Genomic DNA, 13,878 nt, shown 5'->3' with positions numbered 1-13,878 from the left:
GCTCATGTTACTGGAGTGATGTCAGAGTATGGGTGGAACTGAGCTCTACTTCTGCTTTTTAGTTTCAGTTTGAGAAAAGCTTGGGTGTGTCTGTGTTTTTCAGTGAGCTGCTCTGCTGTTGATCTCTGCCATCCAAAGACTATCTATGGACCATTTGGGTGAACTCAGAATTGTAAAAAGGTTTCAGTATTAAATGTAAACCTAATATGCTCCTGTTTGAAGGTTTGTTAAGTCTTTTGGGTGTAAAAGGACAGCATACAGGTTACTTAGTGTTGTATTCTTTGGGGGTTGTATTTGATTTACTGGTTGCTAAGATATTCACTGTTTGTTTTAAAAAGGTTAACTTGAGTTCATAGAATAAACATTGTTTTGTTTTAAAAAACCACTGGTCCATTTTCTGCTATACCATACCTGTAGAGTGAGCAGTGTGCTCCCCATACCACAATCTATTAAAAGTTGTGGGTCAGGTGAACTCCATGATACACTTTGGGATTCTCTAAACCCTGGCCCATAACTTATCAAGAAAAAATGAAAGCAATCTTGAAGATGCCATGTCCCAATGATAAAAAAGGTATACTAAGAATGTTAGGAATGATAAATTTTTTTGGAAAATTTATTCACAATCTTGCAGCTAAAACTTCACATCTCAGAGAAACAATCAATAAAGACACAATATTCCAATGGTCTACTAGGCAAGAACAGGAATGGCAAGCATTACAAGTAGCATTGACAACAGCACCAGTTCTGGCGTTTTTGATTCAGCGAAAAACACGAAAATATTGACAGATGCGTCAAAGGATGGGTTGGGAGCAGTCTTATTACATGATGTGGAAGAAAACTGGCTTCCAGTAGCATATGCATCAATGTCAGATACGCAAAGCAGGTATGCACAAATTGAAAAGGAATGCCTAGGTTTAATTAATACTCTTGCAAAATTCCATGACTACATATATGGTCATCCAAAGTTTGTAGTCGTAACTGACCACAGGTCGCAATAGTTAATAGAAATCTGAACGAGATACTACGATCCAGCGCATGATGATGAAGCTACGCCACCATAATTTTGAGCTGATCTATACACCAGGCAAGTATCTCATTATTGCTGATACACTACCTCAAACCACAGTTATAGAAGAGATACACCAGTTCAATGAGGATGTTCAAGTCCATGTAAATCGTGTCACGGAGTCTCTTACGGTATCTGATGACAAATCAAGATTAATAAAAGAAGAAATGAACAAAGTCACAAAAGGTGATCACTAATCTCTATGAGGGGAGGGATGGCCTAAAGGTTCCTGCTCCAGCTATTATAATGTAAGGGCAGAGTTAAGTGTTACAAATGGGTTTTTATGCTTCAACAACAAAGGATTGTAATTCCACAATCATCAAGGTCGATGATTCTTAAAAAAACTCCATGAAGGGCACTTGAGAATAGAAAAGTGCAAGCGTAGGGCCAGAGATAACCCACAACTTTGAAATAATGGTTGATAACTGCAAAACCGGTCAAAAGTTTCAACGCAAACAAAGCAAAGAGCCGATGCAGATGGGTGAGATTATCACGACTCCGTGGCAGAATGTTGGCAGAGATCTCTTTTACCTGAATGGAAAGGACTACCTTTTAGTCATTGACTACTTTTCCAATTATCCAGAAATAGAACAGCTGGCAAATTCCCCTGCTAAATGTGTATGAAGCATGTTAGAGATTTTTGCACGCCATGGGATACCAAACACAGTCATGAGTGACAATGTTACAATAGTTATGAGTGGGCAGAATTCGCACACCAGTACGATTTCAAACATCACTTTGAGTCCACTGTATCCTCAGTCTAACGGAATGGTGGAGAAGGATGTTCATATCGTGAAACAGTTGCTAAGAAAAGCCATGGATAGCCGAGAAGATACTTATCTTGCGCTCCGGAGTTATCATGCAGCACCATTAATCAATGGACTTTCACCCCTTGCTCAGCAACAGGCAACTAAGGGCAACCTTGTCCTATATTCCGAAAGAACCAGTTAATCGAATATTAGAGAGGAAACAGGGGTGGGATTCTCCAAGCCCAAATTGCGCTCGGGGGCGGCGAATGGGCGTCGACACAGAAATCCGGGGCGACGCTGTTCCCACGATTCTCAGGTCCCTGGAGAATTGCCACCAATCGCGCGCGCAGTCGACGCGGCGCCAGTCAGGGGTCATTGAAAGAGGCCCACGCAACGATTCTCCTCATTCGTATCTAACCGTTACTGCTGACGGAAGAGTCTTAAAGAGAAGCAGAAGGGCTCTGCTGAAAGTTCAGCCACCTTTTGTAATGAATCCACAAGAAGAATTTGTGAGCAATCCTGAGACAGTTGAAAAAGACACATTTCAGCATACACAGCCAGCAGAAATATGTTCTGTAATGCAATTATCATTTGTGCCTGTCAATCTAAGTGGAGTTGAGAACTGTATGTTAATTTTACGTGCTGGTTAACGGAAAATCATGTGTTAGGGTTTAAGGGATACATGTCAGCTGGTCATGTTAGGTTTGAAGTTTAACAGTTTAAATATTATTTTTCTTTTGTTATAATCAAGTTTCATTTGAAAAATAACCAAGCCCATTTCTCAGGCAATCACTCCTGGAGCAGTCTTTCCGCAGTCTTAAAAAAGTTTAACTAAAAAAACACTGCGGTTCTAGTCCAGTATCTTAGCCACTGCTGGGATCCGGTCTCGCATCCGTAACATCGGAGACTAAAAGAGGAGGGTGTCGACACATCCATTTCCCAGTCAGGCTGCTCAAGATAACATAATTTGACTTCAATTTCCATGGACACACACCCAAACCCCAATACCATGGGTGGGATTCTCTGACTTCCCAGCCACATGTTCCTTGGTGGCGGGAGGTGCTGTGCTGTTCGTTGGCAGCGGGATTTTCAGCTCTCACCGCTATCAATGGAACTTCCCATTGACGCCACTCCACACCGTCAGGAAACCTGCGGAAGGGGGTGCACTGCCGGCGAGACCAGAGAATTCCACTGCCAGATAATAACTGGTGAATTTCGGCCTATATCTCTGGTTCAGACCATCACAGCATCCCTTGGCCACAATACCAAAAGAAAAGCCACCACAAAGCAATAATTTACTCTGATTTTAGCCAACAAAACATTCAATATTCAACACAGAACTCAACTAACCGCTCTTGTGCATTCATCAATTGTCTGGCAGGTTATGCTGCAAAAGAGATGGTGTTATATGACACGGGTGGTGTTTTTTCCTAAAAGCTTATTTATTGAAATTTTACATTTTAACAAAACCTCAGGAATGGCTCAGCAAGAAAAAGTCTCAACATACAGAGGGAGAACAGCAACATAACTGGCTCAATATAATCATTAGACTCAACTTGATGCCTCTATATGCACCAGAGAACAAGGAGGAAAAGGAGCATAACCATGAAAACATGGTAAAAATGTGTACACCTTCGCACATGGTGATTCAGATAATCAGAATTCATAGACTCCCAAAGGTGCAGAAGGAGGCCATTCAGCCCATCGAGTCTGCACCAACCTTCTGAAAGAGCACCGTACCCTGGCCCACTCCCCCACCCTATCCTTGTAACCCACACTTCTTAGTGTTCTTTGGACATTAAAGGGGCAATTTAGCACAACCAATCAACCTAACATGCACATCTTTGGACTGTGGGAGGAAACCGGGGCACCCGAATGAAACACACAGACACAGGAGAATGTGCAAACTCCGCAGTTAGCCAAGTTTGAAATTGAACCCGGGTTCCTGGCGCTATGAGGCAGCAGTGCTAACCATTGTACCACTGTGCTGCCCCATGCACTCGCATCGACTATGAGAGTCCAGGATACATTTTCCATGTCATGTACAGACGGGCACTAGTATGTACCTTCATTAACTGTAGGAGCACCGCAAGCTCCTCCCCTCAGATAGCAGACTTGTGTGTACCCTAATCAGATTCTTTATACCCATCATAACAAAAAAAGAAAAATACAATGAAATTACACGAGAACGAGTTCCAAAAAGATGTTATACATACACCACAAAACGCAACATAACTCCAACCACAGGCAAAGGACAGAACGATCATCATTTACAAATTTATTAGAGAATACTATGGTCAGTGCCTCCTAGCAAACTAATCGTAATGGAGTAAAAGTAATAACTACCAAGAACAGAGGTTACAGGGTAAAAGAGGACCAGGAACCAGCTACAGGTCCGTATTCCTCCGGTGCACGCCCACCACCTATTGATGAAGAGAAAAACCTGCTCATTCAGACAAGGGATACCCCAACCATAACGGGGAAGGGGGGCAGGATATCAACCACAGTATAGAACTCGACCCCACCCCAGGCCCTCGTGCACAAAGGAGTCTGTCAACTGAGGATGTTCAAACACAATTTTAAAAAACAGCCTCTCAGGACCTCCCTAATATGTGCCTTCAAGAAGGGATGCCCCAATCATGAGGGGCACGGTCTAGAACTCTCTAACACACAGGGGTCAATACCCCCAGCACATACCAAGACCCACCACCCAGCCGGCCCTACACCTCACTGACCACACCAAGGGCAGTGCACCAACCCCACTAACACTAGAAAAATCACATTAGCCTCAACCAGAAAGATCCATTGAAAATGACTCATCTCCATCTCATCTTGTTTTTGCATGAAGAGAACATGCCCACAGCATCAGAAACACTTTTTAAAAACTTACATGAAGTTTTGCTGAGTTCTGTATCCAAAAGTTCATCAAGAGCTAATTGTGCAGCATTGGCTTTTGCTTCTTTCTTATTTTGACCCATTCCAGTTTTGTATTCGATACCATCAACTACAGCACAGAATGCAAAGTATTGTCCAAACACATTGCCTAGAATGCAAAAGTAAATAATCTCAGCTAAATGAATACAGCCTAACGTCTGTGGTGGGTAAAGTCTTGGAGAGGATTATAAAAGATACGATTTATAATCATCTAGATAGGAATAATATGATTAGGGATAGTCAGCATGGTTTTGTGAAGGGTAGGTCATGCCTCACAAACCTTATCGAGTTCTTTGAGAAGGTGACTGAACAGGTAGACGAGGGTAGAGCAGTTGATGTGGTGTATATGGATTTCAGTAAAGCGTTTGATAAGGTTCCCCACGGTCGGCTATTGCAGAAAATACGGAGGCTGGGGATTGAGGGTGATTTAGAGATGTGGATCAGAAATTGGCTAGTTGAAAGAAGACAGAGAGTGGTAGTTGATGGGAAATGTTCAGAATGGAGTTCAGTTACGAGTGGCGTACCACAAGGATCTGTTCTGGGGCCGTTGCTGTTTGTCATTTTTATAAATGACCTAGAGGAGGACGCAGAAGGATGGGTGAGTAAATTTGCAGACGACACTAAAGTCGGTGGAGTTGTAGACAGTGCGGAAGGATGTTGCAGGTTACAGAGGGACATAGATAAGCTGCAGAGCTGGGCTGAGAGGTGGCAAATGGAGTTTAATGTGGAGAAGTGTGAGGTGATTCACTTTGGAAAGAATAACAGGAATGCGGAATATTTGGCTAATGGTAAAATTCTTGGTAGTGTGGATGAGCAGAGGGATCTCGGTGTCCATGTACATAGATCCCTGAAAGTTGCCACCCAGGTTGATAGGGTTGTGAAGAAGGCCTATGGTGTGTTGGCCTTTATTGGTAGAGGGATTGAGTTCCGGAGCCATGAGGTCATGATGCAGCTGTACCAAACTCTGGTACGGCCGCATTTGGAGTATTGCGTACAGTTCTGGTCGCCTCATTATAGGAAGGACGTGGAAGCTTTGGAACGGGTGCAGAGGAGATTTACCAGGATGTTGCCTGGTATGGAGGGAAAATCTTATGAGGAAAGGCTGATGGACTTGAGGTTGTTTTCGTTAGAGAGAAGAAGGTTAAGAGGTGACTTAATAGAGGCATACAAAATGATCAGAGGGTTAGATAGGGTGGACAGCGAGAGCCTTCTCCCGCGGATGGAGGTGGCTAGCACGAGGGGACATAGCCTTAAATTGAGGGGTAATAGATATAGGACAGAGGTCAGAGGTGGGTTTTTTACGCAAAGAGTGGTGAGGCCGTGGAATGCCCTACCTGCAACAGTAGTGAACTCGCCAACATTGAGGGCATTTAAAAATTTATTGGATAAGCATATGGATGATAAGGGCATAGTGTAGGTTAGATGGCCTTAATTTTTTTTTCCATGTCGGTGCAACATCGAGGGCCGAAGGGCCTGTACTGCGCTGTATCGTTCTATAACAATATTCTGGTAGGAAATCTGCTGTAGAAAAATTTCACCTACCTGTAGCTACGGTTTCTTTTAAAATTAGTTGCATTCGCAACATTTGTGCATACTGATGTAAGGCTGAAACTGGGTTGATCTCACCACGTCTGTATTTATCAATAAATTCTCTGGAAACTTTCTTAGGAGGTAGTGCAGTGTTTGGGAGTGGTTTAGTAAATTCAGCAAATTGTGATTTGGGATATTGACCTGAAAAAAAACGTAACTATTAAATTATAACATGCAACTAATAATAAAAACAGCCTATGGTGAAAACAGTACTCCTGGTCAGACTATTAGAAGTGAACTAGACTGTACTACTGGAATAACAACTTGCTTTTATATAGTATCTACCTTGAATGTAAAACAACCAAAAGTGCTTAAACAAGACAGTTTTTGGGAGAGAATTTCTAAACTTAGGGCGTTAGTATTTGAAAGCCCAGCTGTCAATGGTGAAGCTATTACGATTGGGGACACTCAAGATGCCAGCAAGCCCCTGGATGGTCAATTCAGGTTCTTAAATGGGTAATTAATACCCACTTCCCGCTTAAGCACCTCACCCCTCCACAGCTGCTATTAACCCAGTGAGTAGAGGGGCTCACAACAAGCAAAGGGGTGGGATGGGGAGAAGGAAGAGGAAAGTGCTACTTGTTCAAAGGCAGTGCCTGATCAGGAACCTGGCATCAGTAAGGGGGAAATCACAGAGTTATCTCCCGTCCTTGCTGCCGACACCTTCCCGCCTTTACTCCCACCCTATCACTCACCTGTACCTGGGATGCTCTTCAATTCTCCAATGGTAGATGTAGCACCAGCCACCGGCAGAACTGTAGAGTACAAAGAACTGCCAGCATCTGAATGGCAGTCACCGAGTTGGGGGTGGGCAGTCTTGGTGTTGGAGCAGATGAGTGGTTAGAAACGTATCTCAGGGTCAAACAACACCAATATTACAAATGTCTCGCTTAGCTTGAGGCGGGTGTCAGGGATGGCAATGATGGTCAGGAAATGGGATTTGTTATGGGAAAACTCACAATCTGGTTTCTCATTTATTATCCATCAATATAGATAGTGCCAATCAACCTGCAGTTTCCAGGCAAGTGTATGTGGTTCAATCAATGCTAAAGGTAGATAGATGTTCTTAGGCTTTATATATAAAATATGTATATGATCAAAATCAAAATCTTTATTATAAACCTGTCTGTTGGAAAGCATTAGATTCTTAAAGAGACCAAATTCATTGACCAACTTTATCCCAGACATGTATGTATTTCTCGGTCATGCTCAAAGGCTGTGGGCCTTCATTTGCTGTGGGCCTTCTTGGGCCATCAGGTTTCAGATTGAGCTCTGGACCATTGAGTGCTGCTAAATGGAGAGGTCTCCCCAGCCTCACTCTAATCTAGGGTTGGCAACCAGATGCAATTATATAGACACATAGAAGATAGGAGCAGGAAGAGACCTTTTGGCCCTTTGAGTCTGTTCCACCATTTATCATGGACATGACTGATCATCCAACTCAATAGCCTAATCCTGCTTTCTCCCCATAACCTTTGATCCTATTCACCTCAAATGCTATATCGAGCCGTCTCTTGAATACATTCAATGTCTTAGCATCAACTATTCCCTGTGGGAATGCATTCCACAGGCTCACCACTCTTTGAGTGAAGAAATGTCTCCTCATTTTCTGTCCAAAATGGTTTACTCTGAATCCTCAGACTGTGACCCCTGGTTCTGGACACACCCACCATCAGGAACATCTGCCCTGCATCTACCCAGTCTAGTCCTGTTAGAACTGTATAAGTCTCTATGAGATCACCCTCATTCTTCTGAATTCCAGCGAGAACAATCCTAACCTAGTCAATTTCTCCTCAAATGACAGTCCCGCCATCCCTGGAATCAGTCTGGTAAACCTTTGCTGCAGTCCCTCGAGAGCAAGAACATCCTTCCTCAGAAAAGGAGACCAAAACTTACATTTGGCTCAGCCCCTCTCCTCACTGTCTGACTGGCTACCCGTTCCACAACCTCTGACTGACAAATCCAGAGTGCTCTCATCTTCTGGAGTTCAGTCTCCAGTGGGGCTCTGAGCCCTTGTCAACTCATTTCCAATCCTTCTTGATGCGCTCCTCACTTACATACTTAATTTCCTCCTCGAGCTTCAAGCTATAGCTCCTCAAAACACAGGTTTCTCCTCGCCTGCTTTCTTCCAACAGCAACCTCTTCAATGCATGGTATAATCCAGATTGCTGCATGCTGTCATACAGGTGTACTTTGGACAGAACATAACAGACAATTCTCCCAGATCCCTCCTCTAATTCTTTTGCATCCCTAAATTTCATTACTCCACAGCTGCTTGCGCTCTCTGGAATTCCCTCCGTTTCGGTCATCTGCCCTATTAATCTCTCCGATCTAGGGTTCTGCCCCTTAATTGGAAAAAATAAAATAATTGGGTATCAATTGCATTTGATAATGCCCCTGTGAAGCACCAGTTCTATGACATTAAAGGCACCATAAAAATGCAAGTTGGTGTATCCTGCTTTTAGAGGCTAGATAGTTCCAATACATGGAGGGTCAGGTGAGGGAAAAGAGGGAAGGGAAAGAAGATAAAATAGAAGAGTGAGGAATAAATAGCAAGCGGCTTAAAATGACGCAAACTTTTATATTAACTGTCATTCTAACTCACTCATTACTATAACAATGTTGCGTATTTCGCTTCAAAAAATGACTATCTGTCCATAGATAATTCCAGTGTATGGCGAGTTAATTTTCTGAAACTTGCCCAAGCGGAGGAGGGCAGAAAAGCTTCATATCGGAGGAGGGCAGAAAAGCTGCTCGTAAGCCTAGTAGCAGGCACAGCACTCTGCAATTAAGATTGGGTATTTAAGAGCAGCACGTGGCACATTGGTTAGCACTGCTGCATATGGCGCTGAGGACTTGGGTTCGAATCCCAGCCTGGCTCACTGTCCATGTGGAGTTGCACATTCTCCCCATGTGTGTGTGGGTTTCACCCCCACAACCCAAAGACGTGCAGGTTAGGTGGATTGGCCACACTAGGTTGCCCCTTAATTGGAAAAAATAAAATAATTGGGTACTCTAAATTTATTTTTTAAAAATAATTTAAAATAAAGATTCGGTATTGAGATTGCTCATCCTAATGGCCAGGTCTCATTTTAATAAATCTTTTCTGAATTGTGACTCAAAATTGGCTATGTTGACTAACTGGCCAATGGGCAGGTCTGGCCTGCCCTTCCTATACCCAAGACTAAAATAAGAGTTACTGTTTCCCTGCAACACAAATTGTAGATATTATGATATTAGATCAATCTGCATATTTAAAGTTGGACCCTGGTTCTTCGCTCACCAAATCAAAACAGTAAGTTAATATTGGAACTTGGCAGGAAAGCATGGGATCAGAGTGACTAAGTGATGATGAGCCTTATTTCAATTGCCCCACCTTATCTCTGTGTCCGTCAGGCAACGACAGTTCACGCTACATTGCCCCTTGATTGGAAAAAAAATAATTGGGTACTCTAAATGTATATATATATTTTTTTAAATCACAGCCGGGGAGGGAGGGTGGGGGTTGAATATTGGCAGCCACGTTCTGGGAGGCGTTGAAGGCGGTGGTCTGAGGGGACGGTTATCTCGTTCAAGGCACATAGGGAGGAGGAGGGAGGGGCATGGACAAAAAAGTTGCAAGTTGCAGGCGGAGAGGAACAGGTTGTAGGGGCAGTACGATAGGTTGATGACAGGAAGGGCGGTGGGGCAGCTCCTGAGGGTGAGGGGGTGCAATATGAATATGGGGAGAAGGCAAGCTTTATGTTGGTCCACCAGCTGAGGAGGCAGGCTACATCGAGGGAAATCTTAAAGGTGCAAACAGGGAAGGGGGAGATGTGTTAGGATAAATGATGTGTTCAGGGGGTACTACAAGAACCAGGTGGAGTGGAAGGGGATATGGGATGGTTTATGGATAGATTGGACTTTTCCATGGTTGGAGAAGAGGAAGCGGCAGGAGTCTCCTAGGGCTGAGAGGCGATTGACAGCACACGGGGATGAAGTCAGGGAAGGCTCCAGGGTCTGATGGCTTTCTGGCGGAGTTTCAGAAGGTGCTCGCGACAGAGTTGGCACCACATTTGTTGGGAGATGTTTAGTGGGGCGTTGGAGAAGGGGGAGCTGCCCAAGACACTAGTGCAGGCGTCGATCACGCTAATCCCGAAGAAGGGGAAGGATCCGTTGGAGTGTGGGTCCTACAGGCCCATTTCATTGTTGAACACAGATGTGAAAGTGCTAAATTGGTGGCGGGGATGATGGAGGGATGTGCGCCAGGGGTGGTCGCTGAGGATCAAACAGGTTTTGTAAAGGGCAGGCAGCTCTCCAGTAATATCAGGTGGCTGTTAAAAGTGGTTATGACTCCGTCAGTAGGGCGGGTGCCTGTATGGATGCAGAGAAGGCTTTTGATCAGCTGGATTAGAGATATCTATTTGAGATCTTGGGTAGGTTTGGGATTGGCCTGAAGTTTGTGGCATTGGTGCGCTTGTTATATGTAGCTTGTTATATGTAATAATAATGTTTTGGGCTGCATGGGGTTACGAGTCAGGGGTGTCCACTGTCGCTGTTGTTGTTCGTGCTGGTGATTGAGCCCTTGGTGATGGCCCTTGTGGAGTGACAAGGGATCGAGAGGGGAAACAGAGCACCGGGTGCCGTTGTACACGGATAACCTGCTGTTGCTCGTCGGACTCGTTGGAGAGTATGGGTAGAATCGTAGGAATATTGGAGGGGTTTAGGGCCTTCTCTGGGTACAAGTTAAATGTCGGGAAGAGCGAAGTGTTTCTTCTGAATGCAATGGGGTCTGGGCCAACTTGGGCATGCTGCCATTTAGGGTAGCTAGGAAAACGTTCAGGTAGTTGGGGATTCAGATGTCGAGGGAATGGGCTATGATGCACAGGTGGAATTTGACAACATTGGTGGAGATTAGGGAGGATTTTTAGAGATAGGATACACTGGCAGGGAGAGTGCAGGTTGTAAAAATGGATGTGCTGCCGCGGTTCCCGTTTGTTTTTCAGACCCTCCCGATTTTTCTCCCAAAGGCCTTCTTCCAGAATTTGGAGACAGTGATTTTGGAGTTTATATGGGTGGGGAAGGTGCCGAGAGTAAAGAGGGCCCTACTACAGAGGCAGAAAGGGGAGTTGACGCCCCCAAACCTGCAGCTTTACTATTGGCCAGCGAATGTGGTGAAGGTGAGACGATTGGGGAGAGGGGTGGGTTTGGGGGGAGAAGAAGTAGGATGAATCCTGTAGGGGGTCCAGTCTGAGGGCTCTGATGACAGCTCCACCCGCACTAGCTCCAGGGAAGTATACGGGGAGCCCAATGGTAAAGTCGACGCTTAGCATGGGGAATCAGCTGTGGAAACACTTTAAGTCGGAGGGGATGTAGGTGTTGACACCATTGTCTGGGAACGACAGGTTTAGGCCAAGGAAGATGGATGTGATGTACAGGAAGTTGAGGGAGGCAGGACTGGTGAGGGACTTGTACCTGGATGGCAGTTTGTAGGTCTGGATGAGTTGGAGGAGTGGTTTGAGCTGCTGAGGGGGAGCGAATTCAGATACATGCAGGCAAAGGACTTTGCACGAAAGGAGTGGAGGACGATTTCCAGGTTGCTGGAGTACACCATATTGGAGCAACTGCTGCTCTCGGATGAGTTAGGAGTAGGTAGGATTGGTGACATATATGGATGGTTGGGGAAGCAAGTAGTGAAGATCAAGAGCAAATGAGGAGGAGGAATTGGGGAGGGGGGGGAAATAGGCTGGGGATTGTGGTGCAAGGCGATGCATACGGTGAATTCAACATCCTCCTGCGCGAGTATCAGTTTAATTCAGTTCAAGATAGTGTACAGGGTACATATGACCCAGGCGAGGATGCGTGGGTTCCTTCAAGGGGTGGCCGATGAACGCGAGTGGGTTCCTTCAATGGGTAGCCGCTGAGTGTGAAAAGTGTGGGTGAGGGCCGGCAAATCATGCACACATGCTCTGGGTTGCAAGAGGCTGGTGAGTTACTGGGAAGCAGTGTTTGGGACGTTACCCAAGATTGTGGGGGTGGAGGTCAAGCTGGACTCATGGTGGCAATATTTGGGGTATTGGAAATGCCGGTGGAGCTGCTGGAGAAGGGCGCTCATGTCATGGCCTTCACCTCTCTAATTGCCCGGCCAAGGACCTTGCTGAATTGGAGGTTGGTTACGCCACTGGGGGTAGCGGCCTGGCTGGAGGATCTGTATGACTTTCTCCGTTTGGAAAATGAGTTGAAGGGGTCGACGGAGAACTTTGGGACATGGTGGGGGTTGTTCATGACAATGTTTGGGGAACTATTTGTCACAGGGGATGGGGAGGGGGTAAAAAAAGGGGAAAAATTGTACTAACTTGGACTGAGAGATTGTGGAGTGTGTTGTATTTGTTACTGTTTTTTACACATTTTTAGAATAAAGGACATTTTTTTAAAAAATAAATCGAAGGTAATAGATAGGATATTTAGAAGGGATTTGTAGGGAAATTCTTTCACCCAAGAAGTTGTGGAGTTCTGCAATTCACTGCCTCAAAGGGTGGTAGAAGCATAAAATCTCACTTGGATAAAAACTACTTGGACATGTACTTGAAATGCCATAACTAACAAGGCTACGGACCAAGAGTTGGAAAGTGTGATAAGGCTGGATGGCAACTTGTTGACTGGCGCAAGTCTAACAGCCTCCTTCCATGCTTTAAATTTCTATTATTCTAGGAGGATAGTGTTAATAACTGTCCACAGAATAGCAGAAAGTATGGTAATGGATTCAAACTTACTTGAATGACATAGCTCCCAATCGTTATTTTTGCCTCTTTTCTTGGCTCATATTATCCGATTCCTAAAACCTGGAAGTGTAGTAGTAGGGTCAGGTATATACAAGGGTTAATATGGGGCTGAGTACGGTGCTGCCCACACAGTGATGCAAGAAGGCACTTGACTAGACCTCGGGTCAGTATGGTGGTGTCCAGAGATGTGCTCAGATCGAGGATAGAAATCACTCAACGCTGGTATCACTTGCTGTATATTTACATATAGTTTCAAGTAGTTCAAGTCAAAAAACTTGCTATTAACATACAACAGACTATGAAGTCTTCCTTAACAGACACGTCCTGTAACCAACTCAGTCTTAATAGGCTGAACTGAGCATCTTCCCATTTACTGTTCTTGAATATAATTAATGTCAGCGAAGTTAAGTAATAGGTATTGACCAGAAACTCAACTGGACTAGCCACATGGCATGGATAGTGGAGGAGGTCCAGAGACTCATTCGGCACCAAATGACAACTCCTGAATCTCAAAAAGCCCTTTCCACTAGCAGGAATGCACAAGTCCTATGGAAGTCTCCTTCCGCAGCCTCACCTCGTTTCCCGCGGACCCCGCGACCTCATCGTGGGCCCTCGACCAACAACTCCCCCAGGCTTGTGCCGCACGGCCCCCCAGCTACCACGCTACCAAAGCCAGTTACTCTGCGGCCCCAGCCAGTCACTCTGCTGCCCCAGCCAGCCATTTCTGTGGACAAAGCCAGCACCCGCGGCAGCACTGCCCAGCCCGATCCGCGACCTG

The 13,878-nt window shown here is 45.0% G+C and overlaps 1 protein-coding gene across 5 annotated transcripts in view; it reads right to left on the bottom strand.

Annotated features, from left to right (window-relative positions):
* LOC119963358 (adenosine deaminase domain-containing protein 1-like) overlaps window positions 1-13,878 on the bottom strand; it is a 141,273-nt gene that overhangs the window by 95,511 nt on the left and 31,884 nt on the right. For all 5 annotated transcript variants that reach the window (XM_038792384.1, XM_038792387.1, XM_038792383.1 and 2 more), the window contains exons 3-4: window positions 6,292-6,480; window positions 4,706-4,858 (exon numbers count right to left, since the gene is read on the bottom strand). In XM_038792384.1, the coding sequence (XP_038648312.1) occupies window positions 4,706-4,858; window positions 6,292-6,480 (342 nt within the window). The remainder of the gene's footprint in view (window positions 1-4,705; window positions 4,859-6,291; window positions 6,481-13,878) is intronic.

The sequence above is a fragment of the Scyliorhinus canicula genome, chromosome 3 (assembly GCF_902713615.1).
Source record: "Scyliorhinus canicula chromosome 3, sScyCan1.1, whole genome shotgun sequence".
In the NCBI taxonomy this organism is placed as follows: domain Eukaryota; kingdom Metazoa; phylum Chordata; class Chondrichthyes; order Carcharhiniformes; family Scyliorhinidae; genus Scyliorhinus; species Scyliorhinus canicula.
The sequence above is the reverse complement of the archived record's forward strand: the minus strand, read 5'-3'. Positions and strand labels throughout refer to the sequence as shown.